This window comes from Canis lupus, chromosome 35 (genome assembly GCF_011100685.1).
Source record: "Canis lupus familiaris isolate Mischka breed German Shepherd chromosome 35, alternate assembly UU_Cfam_GSD_1.0, whole genome shotgun sequence".
NCBI classification, from domain to species: domain Eukaryota; kingdom Metazoa; phylum Chordata; class Mammalia; order Carnivora; family Canidae; genus Canis; species Canis lupus.
In genome coordinates this window covers 25,248,238-25,262,557 of record NC_049256.1, presented here as the reverse complement: position 1 = coordinate 25,262,557, position 14,320 = coordinate 25,248,238, and the positions used below count along the sequence as shown (strand labels likewise).

The 14,320-nt window shown below is 39.8% G+C and overlaps 1 protein-coding gene across 9 annotated transcripts in view; it reads left to right on the top strand.

Moving 5' to 3' along the window:
* SLC17A2 (solute carrier family 17 member 2) overlaps positions 1–6,485 on the top strand; it is a 78,898-nt gene extending 72,413 nt beyond the window's left edge. For 8 of the 9 annotated variants that reach the window (XM_038584319.1, XM_038584322.1, XM_038584318.1 and 5 more), the window contains 7 exons: positions 564–650; positions 2,156–2,274; positions 2,388–2,549; positions 3,059–3,191; positions 3,280–3,427; positions 4,229–4,353; positions 5,785–6,485. In XM_038584319.1, the coding sequence (XP_038440247.1) occupies positions 564–650; positions 2,156–2,274; positions 2,388–2,549; positions 3,059–3,191; positions 3,280–3,427; positions 4,229–4,353; positions 5,785–5,960 (950 nt within the window). In that variant the 3' untranslated portion in view covers positions 5,961–6,485. The remainder of the gene's footprint in view (positions 1–563; positions 651–2,155; positions 2,275–2,387; positions 2,550–3,058; positions 3,192–3,279; positions 3,428–4,228; positions 4,354–5,784) is intronic. The other variant, XM_038584326.1, reaches the window with a different exon arrangement.
* Positions 6,486–14,320: the final 7,835 nt, after the last annotated feature.

Genomic DNA, 14,320 nt, shown 5'->3' with positions numbered 1-14,320 from the left:
AATTCATGACACTTTGTTTAAGGTTTATGTATGTGTATGTATTTGTATACATATGGTGTTGCTGTGTAAAATGCATTTCTTATTGTGGGTCTCTATAAAATATGTTCAAACTCCAAGGTCTATATTATATTTATAAAAGTGAATTTTGCTCATGCTTTTCTCTCCAACTGGACTAAAGGCTCCTTGAGGTCAGGGACTATGTCTTATTAATCTGTGTAATTTTCCTTCCCTGTCAACCTTGTATCGCACCCTGCCAGAATGCAACTCTAATTATAAAGAAATACTGGTGGCTATGATTGTAGAGAGTTTCTATGACAAAGTAAGGGATTTGTACTGGGCTCATTGGTGTTAAAGAGCCACTCAAGTGTCAGGAGGCATACTATTATTATTTATCAGTTCTAAGTACTTCACATGACATTATTGGGAGAGATCTGTGAGCAGGAAGAGAGACTCTCCTCACTTAGTAATTTGCCTCCTCTCTGTTGAGACAATGTCCAGGGAGGCCACTCAGTCTCAGCCCTTTCCTGTTTTCATAAGTGCTTTTTTGTCCCTCTTCTCTTCAGGGGCAGCATTTGGGTCCTTCATCATTCTCTGCGTGGGGGGACTAATCTCACAGGCCTTGGGCTGGCCTTTTATCTTCTACATCTTTGGTGAGTCACTTCCCTTATAATCCCAAACCCTCTGTTTGCCAGCCATTTGGTTGGATGCCCACATTACCTGTCACCCATTACCATATGAGAGAAAATGGCCATTACTGAACAGAAAGTGACAAAGAACGTTGAAGATTGGTAGCCCCCTGACTCCAGTCTAAGAGATGAGCTCTGTGTGGTGTTGACTTTTGAGGATTTGGGAGTGTAGTGTTCCCCTCCCACCCCAGGCATCTTCTGTAGAATCTACCACCTCTAAAATACTAGATCTAGTTGCTCTGTGGTTAAAATGTCAGTGTCACCAAAAGTTGGTGAAACACATGTTAAACATGTCTTCATATTTTATTGTAATTACTATTTCTGCCAAGATGCTCTTAATCTATTCTCTACTAGGTGAATCCTACAAAGCTTGATTTAAATATACCCTTCCTGAGATGCCTTGGTGGCTCAGACAATTAATTGTCTGATTTTTGTTCTTGGCTCAGGTCTTGATCTCATGGTCATGAGTTTGAGTCCTGCATTGGGCTCCACACTGGTGGTGGAGCCTACTTAAAAAAAATAAATGCATCTTTCCCTAGGGAAAATTCCAGGGCTTATCCCATCAAATTCAGTCTTTAACTTCTTCAAATGACAGATCTCAGCAATGAGATACATTTCTGTTCTGTTGTTTAACCAAATGATGTCATTCAATATGGTTCTTGTTTGTATGACTCTCTCATTAGTGATGTTAATCCCAGGTCATTTTGATCCATACATGTTAATTAGGTACTGTCAAGAAATATGTCTTCTGGAAATCCATAATGAATGTATTGTTTGAATACAAATAATACTGTCTTTTGCAAATGTGCTAGAAATTTTGCCTTGTCACATTGATTTTCTGGCAGGTTGTTTCATGTATGTATGACTACTATCTTCTTCAATCCTACTCAGATCTTCCAAAATAAGACAATAATGAATGTAATAAGAAACTGCTGCTAAAGTCACATAACATTATAACTGAGTCTTAAGAATAGTTAACCAGCTGTGCAATGGTATGTTCATGCTTATGTTCTCTCCAGAGGGCTCTGACATTGACAAGTGGCACTCTGTATCTGAGAGGTGGTATCTGGAGATTTTTAGTTAAACGGAGATTTGTAGCCTGGGTGGCTCAGTCAGTTAAGTGTCCAACTCCTGGTTTTGGCTTAGGTCATGATCTCAGGATCCTAGGATGGAGCACTGCATCAGGCTCTGTACTGAGTGCAGAGTTCGATTAAGATTCTCTCTCTCTCTCTCCTTCTGCCCCTCCGCTGTGCTATCTCTCTCTCAAATAAATAAATAAATCTTTTTTAAAAAAGGAGATTTGTAAAAGAATTGAAATAAAGAACTGGGAAAGTTTAGTTCCTTATGGTGGCATAACCATGAGTTGATATGTGTGTTTCGAAGGGAACAAACAGGTGCCACTTCGGAGGAAACTCCTTTCTCCCAGCACACAAATCTATTCAAAACTTAACTGGATCTCGGCTTCCCAGGTAGCATTGGCTGTGTCTGCTGTCTCCTGTGGTTCACGGTGATTTATGATGACCCCATGCATCACCCATGCATAAGTGTCCAGGAAAAGAAATACATTGTGGCCTCACTGGCTCAACAGGTACAGTGCATCCCTTCTACCTATGGACCATGCAGAGATCTCCAGGGTGGGGGTGGGGCTGAAGCACTCTCAGGCCTGTTCTAACCCCACATTGATTAGATATTTCCTTTCAGTCCAGTTCTCCCAGACGATCTGTCCCCATAAAGGCTATGGTCAGATGCCTACCACTTTGGGCCATTTTCACGGGTTTTTTCAGCCATTTCTGGTTATGCACCATTATTATAACATACCTACCAACGTACATCAGCTCTGTGCTCCATGTTAACATCAGAGATGTGAGTATACTTCTGGTACTTCTATGAAAACAATAATGGCAATAAGGAGAAATCGTTCCATGCTGCCTAGAGCATTCTGGCCTTGCACATAACCACTCATTTAACCTTCACAGTGACCTTGTGAGAGACATGGTAATGATTCCTATTGTCCAGACATGGACATTGGGACATGTACAGGTAAGTAAATGTGCCTTGGATTACACAACCACTGAGTGGTAGAGTCCTGCAGGATCTATGTTCTGACAACACTGAGCAACATCACCACATCAACCAAATCCTTCAATGTCCCTTAGAGATTAATATTACTTTTCTATAGAGACCAGTGTAATACCATGGAACTGGCCCTCTTACCTGAGGCAGTGTTCTTCTCCTGTGGAAAAGGATGCTAATTTCCTAAAAACAACCTACCTGGGGTGCAGGGGGCATGGGGAGCATGGTTGCCTGTGGAACTGATAAACATTGGTGCTGTATGCTCATCTGCAGTCACTGTATGTGTTTCCTCCCTTCAGAGTGGGGTTCTGTCCTCCCTGCCTTTTATTGCTGCTTCAAGTTGTACGATTCTAGGAGGCCAGTTGGCAGATTTCCTTCTGTCCAGAAATCTTCTCAGATTAGTCACTGTACGAAAACTCTTTTCATCTCTAGGTAAGAATAGGTGCAGGTTCTTGGTTAACTAATCCATTTTTCCACATATGGTCTGAGAGGGGTCCTAATGGTGTGTTTCATTGTCTAGGCCTCCTCCTTCCATCGCTATGTGCCGTGGCCCTGCCCTTCGTGGCTTCCAGTTACGTGACAACCATTATTTTACTGATACTTATTCCTGGGACTAGCAACCTGTGTGATTCAGGGTTCATCATCAACACCTTAGATGTTGCCCCCAGGTAAGGCCTTTACCTGTTTGTTCCCCTCACCCAAACTCTTCCGAGGTGTTAGGCCTCATCCTTCTTCTTGCAACTCCTTCTTGTTATGAGATGCACAAAATGATAGTACAATGATAACAAATAACTAGAAATATCAGTACATGCCATGACCTGTGCCATTTTTAGAACAACAGTTCCTAATCTTGCCCAGTGAATCATTTAGATATAAAGTTTTCCAAGCTTCCCCCCAACCAGAGATTGAACTGTGTGTTCTGGGAAATGGTCCACACATGTGTGTTTTGGAGAAGCTTCCAAAGTGTTGATAATATCAGCTACCACATATGTATGCACCTGCCATGAGCCAAGACTATTTGATAGACATATATCAACACGTCTAATCCTCACAACAGCATGAGGTAGGCCCCATTGTTATCCTCACTCTAAAGGGGAGAATACTGAGTCATGACAAAGTTAATGGACAGGCCTAAGGTCACACAAAGGCAGAGCCAGGCACTTTGGGTTCAAACCCAGGCACTTTGAATGCACTGCACAAATGGCTTACCTTGCTGAGCAGCCTCAGGATGGGGGTAGGGGGTGGATCCTGGGCTCCCCAGAGACTGAAGTGGCCCCTGGTTGTTGATTTGGCAGAGGTGATTTCAGGGTAGGCAAGCAAATATTACCCCAAATGTTTCTAGGTAAATGAAAAACTGCATTAGGCAAAATGCCTTTGCCTATGATCATTGAACTGCATTAAAGTTGAATTGCTGAAAAGCCCCAGGCAGCTTTCTGTATAAAATCACGTGTAAAATCATTGGCCCACAGGTATGCAAGCTTCCTCATGGGAATCTCAAGGGGATTTGGGCTCATCGCAGGAATCATCTCTTCCACTGCCACCGGATTCCTTATCAGTCAGGTTGGCCAGTTTATTGAACGTCTGCAAGTGGCAGGTATTGTTTTAGGCACTGGGGACTCACAGCAGGGCCTCTGCTCTCCAAGACTGTGTGGTCAGACAGAGATGGCAAGCACAGATGTCAACATGATCATTCTATTCACAGGGGACTCGAAATGACACTCTGTTAGGTCAGATTTCCCAGGGAAAAAAAAAAACATAAGCCAAACTTCTAAAAATGAATGGATGTTACATGGATGAAACTGAACAGTTTAGGTAGAGAGAACAGCACAGGTGAGCTCCTGGAGGAACAAAAGCATGAAACAGTTGTGGGTTATGACCAGAGTGAGTGATACATGGCAAGGAATGGTAAGACATGAAGACAGAGGAACAGAAGGGAAAGATTATGAAGAGCCTGCTCAGATTAATGCTAATTAGAAACAATTACAAAATGGAAACACAAAGGGTCCCAAGGCCAGTTTAAATAAGGAGATGTGAGGTCATGATGCCAAGAGCATGGCTGTGAGCATGGGCCATGAGGCTCACTCAGTGTGAAGTGTGAGCTGGGAGGACAGACGATAAAGCAGAACCAGTCTGTGGTGGCAAGATGACAAGAGTCAACTTATTAGTTGACTCTTGTCAATAAAGACAATAAAAAAATTGCAATAAAAAATAAAATTGCAATAAAAAATTGTTGCAATAAAAAAAATTTTTATTTTTATTTTTTTTAAGAGAGAGAACAGGGAGGGAGGGCAAGGGAAGAGAGAGACAGAGATAACCTTAAACAGGCTCCACACTCAGCACTGAGCCTGACTCAGGGCTTGATTTCACAACCCTGAGATCACAACCTGAGCTGAAATCAAGACTTGGATGCTTAACCAACTGAGCCACCTAGGAACCCCAACTTACAAAAAAGTTTTATTTCATTTTTAATACATCTTTATGTGATCTAGTTTCCAGTTTCATTTTCAACCAAAGTGCTAGGAATCCACTGTGACTAAAATGCCAGAAATGAACTATGACTTACCAGGGCTGGGGAGGAAGAACATTCTGGCCAAATACAACTCACATTATATTGAGATGCCCATCCAAAGGGCATTGGTGCTGACGTCAACAGCCAAAAACAAAACTAAACAGAGAGAACACAAGGATGAGACTTTAAAAATGTCATTTTAGGCATAATTTTAAATGAGTAATGTGATATTTTTGTGAATGTTGGGATCCAAATTTCTAGAAAGCCATTAGCATAAGTTAATTCATTTTGGTTTAAAGAAAAATCTATCTCGACCTAGAGCCCAATGTTCATTTGAGTCGTTCTTTCTCCAATAATTTCACAAAATCTTCTTCAATAACTTAAGATGTTAAGTGGCTATTTCATATTGCCCCTGCTATGCTTAGACATCGATGTTGCAATGCACAAAATGGAGGATTTCTAGAGCTGGTGGGGAAGAAGCTGTGAAATTGATAATTCTGTGTTTTCTGTCTCCAGGATTCTGTGTCGGGATGGAGGAATGTCTTTTTCCTGTCTGCTGCTGTCAACATGTTTGGCATGTTTTTTTACATCACATTTGGACAAGCAGAAATCCAAGACTGGGCCAAAGAGAAGACCCTTACCCGCCTTTGAGGATACTGAATTGCAAACTTAAATGCAGTACTGACTGTTAACTTTTGCAACTTTTTTTACGTATCATCATTCTTCATATTCTTGGCCATAGGCTCGGCGGTTCTCAACTCTGGCTGTGTGCAGGATCTCCCTGAGGAGTCTCTGGAACACAGGGTTGATGGGGTCTGCTCACAGAGACTCTGAATGAACTGGTCTGTGGGAGAGCCCTGTTGCCACTAGTTGTTAGACACTCTGCCGGGTCTCTAACACACAGCCACGGTCGACAACTTCCGCACACAGTTGAAGCGTCAATTCCTGTTGCCTTTGAAGTTTCCTCTTTGGAAAGTACTAGATGAATAAAAATCTATGTGAAAATAATCACTGATAAATACCTTCATGGGGGTGATTATGGACACAGAGAAGATCTGCTAGGAGCTATAGTCATATGTTATAGAGCCCAGCATGGAACAGAAATTTGAGGCTGTAATCCACAGAATTCACTTTTTTATTATTTGTATACATTGTGTGAAATATGGATGTTTATTTATGTGGTTAAACCTTATTAAAATTCACATGCTAAAATTAAATATATAATTTTCAAATTATTTAGATTAGGATTATTTCCATCAGGTGAAACAGATATCTACTTATCCTTAGTTTCCATGGGATTAAAGACTGGGAAATGACCAGACAGAGATTAAATGAATGAGGTTAACTAGAAATCAAAGGCTAGAAAAGGCAGAATTGAAAAGCTCAAGGAGGTTGGGGGGCAGGATGGGGACTTCCAGAAGATACAAGGAGATAGTTTGGACCATATAATAAAAACTGAAGGGAGACAACAGAGGTGCTTTCAAATGAAATGATGATTTATAAGGAGAATACTGAAAGTATAACAAGATGGATGAAAGCATAGACTGATCTCCCATACCAGAGAAGTTACTTTTTTGGGATTGAGAAAAATCATTTGACCTCCTTCCTCTTTTCCCAGGACTCAAATAGTCATCATTGTCTCCAACAGGAATTAATTGTGGTTCCTACCTCTCAAAACACATCCTCTAGGCTGTGAGAGCTGACTCATACACAGATCTGATGCCAATTTTGCTGCAACTGTTCTAGAAGAGAAATTCCCACCATCTTTAAAAGCCCCACAGAACCACAGGGACCTAACCTTGGGATAACCTAGTGGATGAAGACAATCTCCTAATGCAAATCAACAGGTATTTTTGAGCAGGTGTTTCAGAGAAAACAGCTGGCCAGGCTCTAAGGATGATGCTAAGATGAGAACACTCTGGCTCTGTTCCCTGGTATTTAAAATATAAAGAGGAAGGGACTTTGCAGAGAACAAAAAGAAGAGGAAAAGAGAAGAGTCATATAATGGATGGATAAATCAAATACAGGAAAAAATAATTTAAAAAATGGAAGACAACCCAACAGAAACATGGCCCAATGTCTCCAGCAGAGACTTCATGGGAGAGAAATTCTAAGTGGCCTAAAGATATAAAAGGTGGTCAACTTCACTAGGCAATAGAGAAATGAAAATCAAAACCACAGCAAGATAGCACCACACACTTCAACAGGATGGACAGAGAAAGTGAGAGAAGAGGGAAACAAAGATTGGCAAGGGTGCAGAGCCACAGAAACTCTTGCCCCTTGTGTGTGAATGCAAATTAGAACCTCTGGAAGCTGTTTGGCAACCTCCCCTAAAGCCAGACATAGACATTTCAGTGGCAGACACTTAGAAATGTCCCTACACATTCAGAACAAGAAGTGCAACAATGTTGGGAGTAGCCCAACAGTAAACAACTCAATTGTCTACCTAGAGAAGAACAAGAAAATACATAATGGCCTATTCCCACAGCAAGGAGAGTAAGGACCTCAGTATACAACACCATGGATGGATCACATGGATTCAGTATTAAGTGAAAGAAGTTGAAAAATACCTTCTTTCAAGTGCTTGCATCAAGGTTTTAAAAACAGACAAAACTAGTTTATCCTCTTAAAAATCAAGTTAGGAGGGGCAGCCCTGGTGGCTCAGCAGTTTAGCGCTGCCTTTAGTCCAGGGCCTGATCCTGGAGTCCCAGGATCGAGTCCCACGTCAGGCTCCCTGCATGGAGCCTGCTTCTCCCTCTGCCTGTGTCTCTGCCTCTCTGTCTGTATTTCTCATGAATAAATAAATAAAATCTTTTTAAAAAATCAAGTTAAGGCTTCCCCTCGGGTAGGGTGGACATAAAGGAGGCTCCTGGGTGCTGGTATCTCCTATTACTTGGGTGCTAATCACATGGTGTTTTTCCTTTTGGAAAGTGTACATGTATGTAGATAAAAAGTAAAACATTTACTTAAAACAACTTCAATGTTTCCTTCATCTCAAAGCCTCTCTTCTCTCTTCTCCTTAGGTTTGATAAATGGAGTGGGCAGGAAGGAACCACTTTCATGTTCTTCCTGGCCTTCCTCCTCATTCTTCTCCATGGGACCCTCCAGCGTCAGAGCAGAAGGGAAGGCAACCAGATGATCAGTGCTGTCAGCTTTTGGATCAAAGTGTAAGTTTGCAAACAGCAACATAAATGAGATCAGACTTTTTCCTGGAAGCGTCCAGTGCCTCGGAGGTAAGAACAACGGCTGTACATGCCCAGGACTTTTGGAGCAGTTGCTGTGATTGATTCCTGGCAGACAATATCTCTGTGTCGGGGACTTTGTACTGTTCCCCATTTCGTGGTTTGAAGAAGGGTTACCATTTATGTTTCCCAGGGGCATCAGAATAGGCACAATTGTGAGCTGATCGGAAGCATCTCTAGTCATCCCCTCTTCTCTAAAGAGCTTTTTCTAACATTAAGTCATGTGAATTAATTCACTTTTCTCAAATTGTTTATTGATATCTAACAATTATATAATCTGCTTTTTCTCTTTTGACTTAAATATTATGAAGTATATGAATACATTTCTTAATGCTGAGAAAACTGTACCTTGAGTATTCTTATGATATACCATCAGATTTCATCCACTAATAGTTTATTTAGGCCTTTGACTGCCCTATTGATATATGACATTGGTTCTGAATGCACATATTTTTTTTTTCAGTTTTAAAATGTTTTATTTCACAGGTTGTAAAAAATGTTTATATGTACAAGACTCAAAGTAAATAGAAAGGCAGCTCTCAATCACAAATGGATGAGACAGGAGTCATTCAAACTCTACTGTGGAAGCCTACTTAAGGCACACACCTCATAAATAATTTTAACTATGCCAGGTTCTGGTTTTTATATCAGATCTGCAAAATAGGACACTGTGGTCAAATTTTAAGATTGGTAAAGTCAATTTGAAGCTGCTCATATACAGTGTACAGGTTTCACTACTACAAAGAGAAGATGTTAACAAACAAAATAATAGTCCTCAAAGATCTCTTTGTCCCCATGCTCATACATTTGTAATCTAATTTTCCTTCTTGTAGTTACTCCTCAAATTATAATCATTATGCATTGAGTTCCCTATGCATCTCACCCATCTCCTTTTATCTCAGCCTTCTCATACTTTGCCATTCTGTTCTTTCTGGAAATAACCAGCACAACGATTCCAGCAATAACTGCTAGTGTCACAACCACAATCTGGATATGAAGCTTACTCAGAGTTCAAGAAAAGAATGAGAAAAATTAGAATGGAAATTGTATTATTGATTTTATTATCTGAGGGCTTAAAAGCATTGCTTATAAAACTATGTAGGTTAAAAATCATTGTGAGGAGACTCTGAATAACTCCCTCTATTACCTTCATGGTTATGAGCCAGTGAAAGGGTTTTCTATATTTTCTTCCATAAATTTTAACAATTTATTTTATCTTGGAGAATCATTCATTTTATTCCTAATTTAAAACATTTTGCAAGATATTGAAATATTTTATCACCTTATCTTTTTAATAATATTTTCATTTTTTTCCTATATCTGAGCTATGAGCATCTTTGGGACTTGGACATGAGGGATGTGGGCTTTCTTTCTGCTTCTTCATCAGACCATTTAGTGATTTATTTATTTTAAAGATAGTTGTCTTTATTAAAAAACATTTATCTATTTATTATTTAGTGAGGGAAGGACAGAGGGAGAGAAAGAGAGAGAGAATCTCAAGCAAGCCCCCCTGGCGAGTGCAGAGACTGACATAGGGCTCAATCTCATGACCCTGAGATCATGACCTGAACCAAAAACCAGAATGCTTAACTGACTGAGCCACTCAGGTGCCCCCAAGATAGTTGTCTTTTTATTTTAGAATCTATTAGCTTATCTTTCATCAGTCTTACCTCCCAATTCCTTTAGTTTTACTTCTTATAAATTTTGTTTTATATAGTTAGTTCATTTATTTTCACTTTTATTTAATTATGGAGAGAATTTGAGACTCTGAAGACTTCTGCCCTAAGTCCTAATCTTCTGTAGGAAGATTACATTTTGCTGTGTTGAGCCCCCAGATTCATTATTTTCTTACTGCTTTATTTAAGTCAATAACTCATGGAGTAAAATAAGCATCTGTTGAGTTCTACCTGAGACATCTGGGCATCTCACTCATGTACAATCCCCCTGATTTCATTATGTTCTCTGAAATTGTGCTCTGACTTGTTGCAATTATTAATGTATAATTAATGTATACTGTTTCATTAATTCCTTTCCATACCAGAATTACATTCTGTTAAGAATCATTTACTTGTTACTATGATTTGGGTTTTGGGTTTTCTTTTTTTAAGATTTTATTTATTTATTCATGAGAAACACAGGGAGAAAGAGAGATAGGCAGAGACACAGGCAGAGGGAGAAGCAGGCTCCATGCAGGGAGCCTGACGTGGGACTTGATCCCAGGTCTCCAGGATCAAGCCCTGGGCTAAAGGTGGCGCTAAACCACTGAGCCACCTGGGCTGCCCATGGGGTTTTTTTTCCTTAAAGATTTTATTTATTTATTCATGAGAGACATAGAGAGAGAGGCAGAGACATAGGCAGAGGGAGAAGCAGGCTCCCTGTGGGAAGCCCAATGTGGAACTCAATCCCAGGACCCTGGGATCACGACCTGAGCCAAAGGCAGATACTCAACCCCTGAGCCACCCAGGCCTCCCTGTTACTGTGATTTGGATGTAATTCAAAGGCCCTAGGGTGAGACAGGCCAGGTGTCCAAGGAGCAACATTTAAGAAGACATTCTTTGTCAGGCTCATGTAAGCACAGAATTGGCACATGAGAGTGAGCACCTCTTCATTGTCACATCCTGGGCACCTCTCACTTACTTTAGTCTGGTTCTGGCCACTGACTTTTTAAAATTATAATTATTACCACCCTCCTTTCTCTTCTTCTCCTCAAAATATTTCAATGGAGATTATTTTGGGAAAGTACTTGGATAATCCTCTGAGTTCCAGGGACACCTGGGTGGTTTAGCAGTTGAGGGTCTGCCTTTGGCTCAGGATGTGATCCCAGGTCTGGGGATCAGGTCCTGCATCCGGCTCCTTGTGAGCAGCCTGCTTCTCCCTCTGTCTATGTCTATGTCTCTCATGAATAAATAAATCTTTTTTTTTAAAAAAAAAAAAAAACCTCTGAGCTCCAGAATAGCAGATAACTCCTTTCTTAATATGCCATACTAACATTATGGAGCCTTAATACATTAAAATATTAAGTTAGCTGGGAAAAGTTTTGTTTCACAAAAATTTCCAAGTCCTATTGACTTCCTGTGAGTCTCTGGTGTCTAATGCAAGAAAGAAGTCTGATCAGCCAACTAAGTTTTGTAGGACAGGTGTGTGTAGGTAGGTGTTCTTTACCTACCTACTCTCCACAAAAAGGTGCTCTCTTTTCCCTTTTCCCTAAAACTCTATACTTTCACCAAGATGTCATCCAAGCTGTGAATCACTTTAAATTTGACATTGCCTTACATGTCATGAGTAATTTGCTTTCCAGCTAGTAGTCTTGGAATTTCCTTCAATTTAAAAAAAAGTTAATGATTCTTCTCTATTTGTTAAGAATCCCTCATCTACTTATCTGTACACTGGAACCTTGTTATCTATCTCCCAGTTTCTGCTGACTTCATCCTTAGATCTTCACTTTGCTTTCTCCCTGGATTTCTCCCTGCTGGAAGCACACTGACACATTTCCCAAGCTCTTCTCCAACTTCTATAAGTTACAAATTATTTCTTAAATTGCCTGAAAATATGCCTAAGTCCACACTATTCCTCTTCACATTAAAAAAAAAGAAAGGCATCCACAACTTATTGTGAGCCGATGCCTAGAGTGTAAACACCTCTTGGTTGTCAACAAAGGGATGATTCCAAGTATCAGATTGGGGATTACCTGTTAATGATTAATATATTCACCTAGCTCTTGGCTTTCTTACCTTTCGTTGCCTTTTTTGTGTTTTTTTATTATAAGTGAAGATTGACCAGAGTTGGAATGTTCTGAGTTCAGAACAAGAGAGCACATTAGAGAACCAGTTATTTGAATTAAAGCTGGAATAAGTTTCAAGATATATTTGGCAAAAACCTCAGATGAGAAAGTTATGTGATTACTTCTAGATTTGGTATGAATTTTACAGTAAGGTGGTTCAAACCTCTATTAAAATCAGACTTGTCATGAAGTGTTTATTCTAATTTTAATAATTTATCCTCTTTGTCATATAAAATGATTAATGTTTTATTTATTAAGCAACTCATTTATATTTTTGATGAAAAGTTTTAGATGTCAAATTAAAAATGTTCAGGGGAGTAGCTAAAGTTTTCAAAATTCTTTTATGCAGTACACAATCAAAAAAACTTGAAGACTGCTTCTCTCCATAAATGGTCTATTTTTAAGCAGTATCCATTCTAATGCTTACCATTTCTGGTTTTCTTTAAAAATTTCCCTTTTTTAAAAAAAAATATTTTACTTATTTATTCGTGAGAGACACAGAGGGAAAGGCAGAGACATAGGCCGAGAGAAAAACAGGCTCTATGCAGGGAGCCCCATGTGGGACTCGATCCCGTGACTCTAAGATCACACCCTGGGTCGAAGGCAGACACTCAACTGCTGAGCCATCCAGACATCCCACTCCAAAAATCTCCATAACACTATTAACAACGTATTAACGTATCTTGTATTCGATAACGTTATTGACAAGAGTATTGCCCCCTTTTCTTCTTAGTGTAACGTTATATTCTGATTTTTATAACTTGCTTCATAGGATGTTTATTTGTTTTGAGTCCTTTTACAAAGTTTTAGGATTTTACTCTTATTCCCTTGAGAAAAATCTCAAGAAAAACGTGTTCATTCTCTATAGTCCATGGTATTAATTTCCTTTTTTTTCATATTGAGAATTTTTTTTTAAAAGTTTGTGTTAAAAGGAGTTTTGGATTGTAGCTATAGACACAGAATGGATCATTTATGCCATCATGGATTTAGTCAAAGAAACTGAAGTGGGGCTGCTCCAAATATCAAAGTGAAACCCAAAGAAAGGTAGCTTCAGAATGTCTCGTAGCTATAGCAGCTTGCTCCATTGCTGAAATAAATGGTTTCAACTTCTATATTCCCCATTCTCCCATCCCTCTTCTCAATATTTAAGGTCTCAGGAGAGAATTTAATTGGTGGAAGTTAGGTGAAATGCTCAATCTTTGGCTTTAACAGAGCCTGAAGATCTGATGGCCAAAGTCTCAAGTGACCCCTTCAGCTCAGAGGGAGATCGGAACACCAAGACTCATCACCACAATATGTTCTCATACAATGCGAAAGACAATTCCTCAAAATAAAATTGTAACACTAGAAAGAAGGGGTACGGAATCTTGAGAATAAGTTTATATGAAATCTATTTTGTTTCCTTTTTAATTATTGCAGAATAGAACGAGTTCTATCTGAGCCAGCTGCTTGCCAAAATAAAGTGAGGATGGTTTCTCCTTTGGAACCACCCCTTGCTACTCTGGGTGCCACTACAATGCTTAGGACCTGAGCTTTGCTCCAAGTGATATCAGTTTATGCAATGATTATTTCAAATTAATAAGTATGCAGAGGGTGCTGAGTGCATGGACATCACCAACCAGAATGTAATGGCTTTTGGTTTGTGTTGAAACCATGTTCTGAGTGGTCATGTCTAATTACTTTTCTTAAACCAAGGGAGTACCCTCTCCCTGTTGACATGTGACTCTTCAGATCCAGAAAGTGCCCCCTAGTTTTAAGGGTGAATTATCCTCAATGGTCTAACACTATGGATCCAAATCCACCTCTACCCTTGGTCTCTAGGGGACCCAGCATAGAAATTGGGTGCCACAGACATAGAAGTCTCAGTGAAGCAGAGAGGCTGAGCATCATTGAAATTGGTGCACAATATCCTTACTTACAAATCTGTTATCACCCAGGTGCTTGAAAAGGCCAATTTGGCATTTGGAGCTATAAATTTTGCTAGGGTTCTTGGACATAATTCTGAGGAATGATTTTTTAGCTGTTCCAT